Source organism: Anarhichas minor, unplaced genomic scaffold (genome assembly GCF_050575085.1).
Source record: "Anarhichas minor isolate MPS153535 unplaced genomic scaffold, ASM5057508v1 ptg000042l, whole genome shotgun sequence".
In the NCBI taxonomy this organism is placed as follows: domain Eukaryota; kingdom Metazoa; phylum Chordata; class Actinopteri; order Perciformes; family Anarhichadidae; genus Anarhichas; species Anarhichas minor.
Genome location: NW_027466488.1, coordinates 4,873,810 through 4,879,758, shown reverse-complemented (window position 1 = coordinate 4,879,758; position 5,949 = coordinate 4,873,810). Strand labels below are relative to the sequence as shown.

General features: G+C 42.2%; 1 protein-coding gene across 1 annotated transcript; it reads left to right on the top strand.

The window, feature by feature from the left end:
- The first annotated feature begins 273 nt into the window (after positions 1 to 273).
- mafa (MAF bZIP transcription factor a) lies at positions 274 to 3,916 on the top strand. The gene has a single exon (XM_076110056.1). The coding sequence runs from the start codon at positions 567 to 569 to the stop codon at positions 1,533 to 1,535; it is 969 nt and encodes a 322-aa protein (XP_075966171.1). The 5' UTR covers positions 274 to 566; the 3' UTR covers positions 1,536 to 3,916.
- Positions 3,917 to 5,949: the final 2,033 nt, after the last annotated feature.

The window sequence follows — 5,949 nt, the reverse complement described above, 5'->3', positions numbered from 1 at the left end:
CCTTTGACAGTTGCGAAAGTTTTTTTTTCTGTAGGGCTACTAATATGTTAATTAGCTCTCGGAGTGTGAGACCCTATTGGCTCTTCGTCCGAGTCAATTTCCTATTTCCAGACTGACGTCAGGGCAGCTACAATGCTCTTAAACTCATCTGCTGTGTGATCCCTCTAAAATATTGCCCTACCAGTGAGCGCCGTGTAACGCGCGAGGCTGCATCCACTCCCCTACTTTCGTCTTTTCTCCCTCTCCGCTTGTGCAATGTATTAATGAAGAAACCGTAAAGTGTTAAATGTTTGAAATACAAAACCGCCGAATTCCAAATGCTGAGACGGGACCCCGCTACTCGTGCGCGCGGCACTGGTGTGTCTGTGCAGTAGACTCTGCAAAGAAAAACTACTCTCACACGCCTGCAAGTCCGCGGCTGCAAAAAGGACGCTGAAAACCTCTTTTTTTTTTTTTTTCAGAATCAAGACAAACGCTTAAAAATCAAACTGGCTCACGTTCTTCCCAACCAACCCAGTTTGACAGCTGCTCTTCACCCTACTTGGAGGACTGTCAGCAGCAAGAGGATGGCATCAGAGCTGGCAATGAGCAACTCCGACCTGCCCACCAGTCCCCTGGCCATGGAATATGTTAATGACTTCGATCTGATGAAGTTTGAAGTGAAAAAGGAGCCGGTGGAGCCCGATCGCAACATCAGCCAGTGCAGTCGCCTTATCGCCGGGGGATCCTTGTCTTCCACCCCGATGAGCACGCCGTGCAGCTCGGTGCCCCCTTCCCCAAGCTTCTCGGCGCCCAGTCCGGGCTCGGGGAGCGAGCAGAAGACACACATAGAGGATTTCTACTGGATGTCCGGTTATCAACAGCAGTTGAATCCAGAGGCGCTGGGCTTCAGCCCCGAAGACGCAGTCGAGGCGCTGATCAACAACAGTCACCAACTCCAGTCATTCGATGGCTATGCCAGGGGCCAGCAGTTTGCTGGCGCAGCCGGAGCAGGAGGCACCATGGCCGGGGAAGAGATGGGGTCCGCCGCGGCGGTGGTGTCGGCAGTTATCGCTGCGGCAGCCGCTCAGAACGGAGGGCAGCACCACCACCACCATCACCACCACAGCAACAGCCACCACCAAGCACCCGGCGTCCAGTCCAACGGCACTTCTGGGACGATTCACCAACACATGCGCTTGGACGACCGGTTTTCAGACGACCAGCTGGTCGGCATGTCAGTGCGGGAGCTCAACCGGCAGCTACGAGGGGTCACCAAGGAAGAAGTGATCCGATTGAAACAGAAGAGGAGGACCCTAAAGAACAGAGGCTACGCTCAGTCCTGCCGGTACAAGCGAGTCCAGCAGCGGCACGTCCTGGAGGGAGAGAAGACGCATCTCATCCAGCAGGTCGATCACCTAAAGCAGGAGATCTCCAGGCTGGTCCGGGAGAGAGACGCGTACAAAGAAAAGTATGAGAAGCTCATCAGCAACGGTTTCAGAGAAAATGGATCCAGCAGTGACAACAACCCTTCATCCCCGGAGTTTTTCATGTGAGTCTCGACATAATCGTGAAAAAAAAATCAGATGAAAAAATCAGATGGGTTACTCACCCCCGCTTACAAAAGTTTTCATGAAACATTTTTTTTTCATTTGGCGAAAAAAAACTACTAGACCAAGAACTAATTTGTCAACTTTTTACTTTTTTATTTTATACATTTTTAAACGTCTGCGACTGTTTTTAGATTTGTAGGGCTTTGTCCTCCGTGTTTTTAATTTCGGAGAGGCATATTAGGAAAACGTTTTGCTATCATACTCAGTATATTATGCATAGCCTGTTTGTCTTTTTTTCATCGTTGTTCTTTAGATTTGCAGTGTTTGAGTAAAATCTGATTTTTGAAAGTTAATCTAACTTTATGCTGCAGTATACGAAGTGTGCATGCAAGCACTAAGTATACTCCAGTGTACAGATTCCTGTCAAACTGCATCCATCAACAATATGTTTTTGGTCTTTTTTACCTTTCCTTTTTTTTTTGCCAAACTTGGAGGATTGCGAGCCTGCCGTTTGACGCCACCTCATCTCATGCGTTTGCTTGCTTTTGTTTTGAGCAACAAAAGACTATATTCATTACAAACTATTCATTGTTTTTAAAGAGATGTCTTATTGAACTTCCCTGCATGCTGGACATGTATGGTTTTTTTTTTTTTTCTGTGCTTGAAGATGTTCTTCTTGTCGGATGACTCCAGCATGGCATTCATAACTTCATTTATGGCCTCCTCACTTTTTTGGGACAGCAACAAAAAAGTGACAAGACTTCCCAACCCCTCATACAAGTGCATTTCAGCTGTGTTGAAGTGCACCACCACCGGCTGTCATTAGGCTGCAGTCAATGCCCTATGCGTTTCTTAAGGAAGTTGATCAGCGGGGATCCCGATGCGAGAGGGGAAAGAAAAGACTTCACTGTAAAGGAAATCATCGATCCCTTTCCTGGAAGATTAGTATGATGCCTATTGCCTACTATATTGTTATTTAAAGGTATTCCTCTCTGCATTTGACAACATTTAAACCATTTTTAAAGCGTAATTTAAGTACAAAGTTGAAAAGTTGCAAAAGAAAACTTGCTACAGGTTGAATCATTTAGATTGATATAATAATTATGAAGATGATTGCTGCACAAAAGTATTTAAACAATGGTTTAGAGAAATTGGCTCGGCTCCAGTTTGTGCAATTGTGCAGCTCATAAACAACGCTTTTGCAGCATGTGCTTCAAACCGAAGTGTGAAAGCTCTATTGGTGATCGCCACATTTCAATATTGTATTTCAAAAAGTATTGTTGGAGAAGTCAAAGTAAATTACCATGCTTTTTGGGAACGTGTGTCTTCAACGTACTGGTGTATTCTGGACTGAAATGCACTAAAAATCACGTGGAAGGAAAAAGTTAGTGTTCTCCACGTCACACATTCTTTTACGACTTGATCGTAACATTTTGATACTTTATTATCAGTTCACGAGACTGTTGTTTTGCGTTAAACGAACTCAATATTTGCAAAGCAATAACAATTATTATAATGAATAATGTCTGGACATTGTTTAGATCGTCAGGGATTGACACCCTGCATGTACAAAATGAGGGAGTACCATTCGCCAATAAATCTTGAAAATATGTTAATTAATACTTCATATTATATATAGTATATATATATATAGATTTTGCTGTGCAAAATTATTTCACTCACTAACCATATGTGATGTTCATATGTGCTCGTTCTTTTCATTTCATACAATTAAATGATATGCAATAAATGTATGTAATTGTCTTCAATAAGTTTCTCACTTTTCTTTTGACTTGTCTTGAATTTTTTATTTGTTTTTGCTTTTGTGATTGAAACACAATGAAACTAGAATCAAACCGTGATGGAGATGACTGCACTACATATTAACACTTTTTATATTAGCTGTTGTCGCCCTTCTTGTGGTTTTTTACGACGCTAATTTAAAAACGCGCCACCCTAAAATAATCAGACACATATATTTGTTTAAGTAATTTGCTAAATTAACCCAAACCGATAAAGCAAAAAAAAAAAAAAAGCAAAGCATTTCAGGTCGAGACACTTTCTCCATTTTGATCCGAGTGCAGCATCAATCCGGTCCGGTTTTACTGAGTTGATCAAACAAAGATTGGCCCACATTTGACGTTTGTCACAACACACTATTGTCTGATAAACGTAAAAAAAAAAAAAAAAAAAATCATAAAAATCCCCAAATTAACTGCGAATCCTTTTCACAATGATCCTAAAAACGACATGAAATGTTATTTGCTACCATTTAGGCAACAAATACGATTTCAAACAAACTCAATTTCCATTCTAAATCATCTTTGTAATCAAATCATAATGTAGGATAAAATAATGTCTTATTTGAAAATATTTTAATTTATTGTAGAATGTGACCTGCAATTGGTGCATGTGAGTCAGTCTCTCTCTCTCTCTCTCTCTCTCTCTCTCTCTCTCTCTCTCTCTCTCTCTCTCTCTTTCTCTCTCTCTCTCTCTCTCTCTCTCTCTCTCTCTCTCTCTCTCTGTGTGTGCTTGTGTGTGTGGATGTGCATACTTGTCTGTGAACTTAAATAGGTGTTAATGTGAATGTGTGTGGGTTTTCCTTGAAGGACGTAGGAAGTATGTGAGGATGACATCTCTATGTGAATTTCTTGTGGATATGCATGTTCTATATTTGCACCATCCGTTTGCCCTTGTTCACATTGCTTGCTTCCTGATCTTTGTATGTGCAGTGTGCCCGCTGTCTGTGTTTTTCAGACACTGTGTGCTCAACTGTCATTAGCCTGTCATTGTCTGGCTTTCCCAATTCTACCCTGCTTTATCCTGTTTGTCAGTGGGCCTGGAGAAGACATGCTCTCAGTGAGGGGGTTGCAGTGAGGGCACTGCCATGTCAGGCATGTGAGGGGGCGCTGGAGAAGGTGCCAATGTAAGTCAGCCGCTGCAGTGGGCAGAAAGAGGCTCAGCGCCTGTACCCAGTCGTGCATTGCAGTTGCTGTTTAGTCATCTGACTTCGTCTTCTTTCAATATAACTTTTGCACTGTACTGGTGCACAAACTGAATAGGCCACTTTTCCAAAACACAAGAGGAAAAGTTATTTTGTAAGTTCTGGGACAAGGAACAGCCTTGTGGGCATCTTGTTTCACTGTTCCAGGACAATTTGTTTGTTGAAACAGGAAGATCAATGTGCCAAAATCCACTTTGAAGAAACACTAAGGTTTCTGAGGACATATTCAGTCTGGATTAGTTTTGCAATTTAGCCACAGTTTGTGTGTGCACGGCTGTGAGTAAAGGATATACACAAAGGGTACCTTTCATGAAAATTACCCACAGTGTCAGTTTGATAACAAAACACTGAGTGATCAACTGTTATTCTATCTTAGTCTTTGTCATTATAAATTTCATACTTGTTCAATTTACAGAAACCTTGTGTGCACCACCTGCCAGGGATGATGTGCTTCACACTTCCTCAAAAAAAAAGAGAGAGAGCCAGTTTTAACCCAACACTTGTATCCCACTCTGTTTTGTGTGACTTCCTCTAAGGTGCGTGCTGCTGCTGTGGTGGCTGATTTGCCCAGAGTGAGGGAGAGACTGAGACAATAGTCAGGCTTGGGCTGAATTAAATGATTTTGCTGATGATTAATAGTGGTGTGGGCCACTGGCTCCTGCGATGTAGAGATGATAAATCGTGAGTGCAGCTCTGTGCAGCTGTGCCCGTGTTGGGTCTTTGCATGCACACACCATGCAATTTACAGCCAAGCCGTTCTCCTTCTTCCTCAATTTATCTAATTACATCTATTTGATCTAAGTAGTAGCGCTGCTATATTTTGATATTTCATATTAACCACAAACATGTTTTGAATGCTTTTGGAGAGCATACTTGTTTGCCTTTCCTCTCTTTAAAGAACATGTCTCTGTACTTGCCATTTCAGTTTTTTGATGTGTTTGGAGTGGCACGTAAGAAAATGAAAAATTGTTTTCTGTTTCAGGCTGTCCTGTTCAACTCTTTAGCTTGTATATTTTGATTGTTTCCTTATTGGGATAGACTAGTTAGATCGCCAATGTCCATCCACTAGAACTGAATACACACTCACCACAGAGACTAGAAATGAAAACACACTCATCAGCCTGCACGCACCAGCACAAACACACATCCGCAGACAAACAATAAATGACCCTACATATGTTTGCCCCTGCCTTTTGTTTCACAGCATGATGCTACTTGTGTTTCTCTTTATTCTGGCATTTATCTTATTCAAATACTTACGTCTTCAAGCTGAATGACATTTGTTTGACGACAGATCTGATTTGCAAAATATGTTTCCCGTTATATCTGTGGCACCAGTGTGCAATGGTTGTGTAAGTGATAAATCTATCGACTTTCCAATGATGCACTTATGTGGAACGTTGGTGCTATGCG

What these genes read in the sequence shown, in the direction of transcription:
- mafa (XM_076110056.1), top strand. Translation starts at nt 567, where the DNA reads ATGGCATCAGAGCTGGCAATGAGCAACTCCGACCTGCCCACCAGTCCC.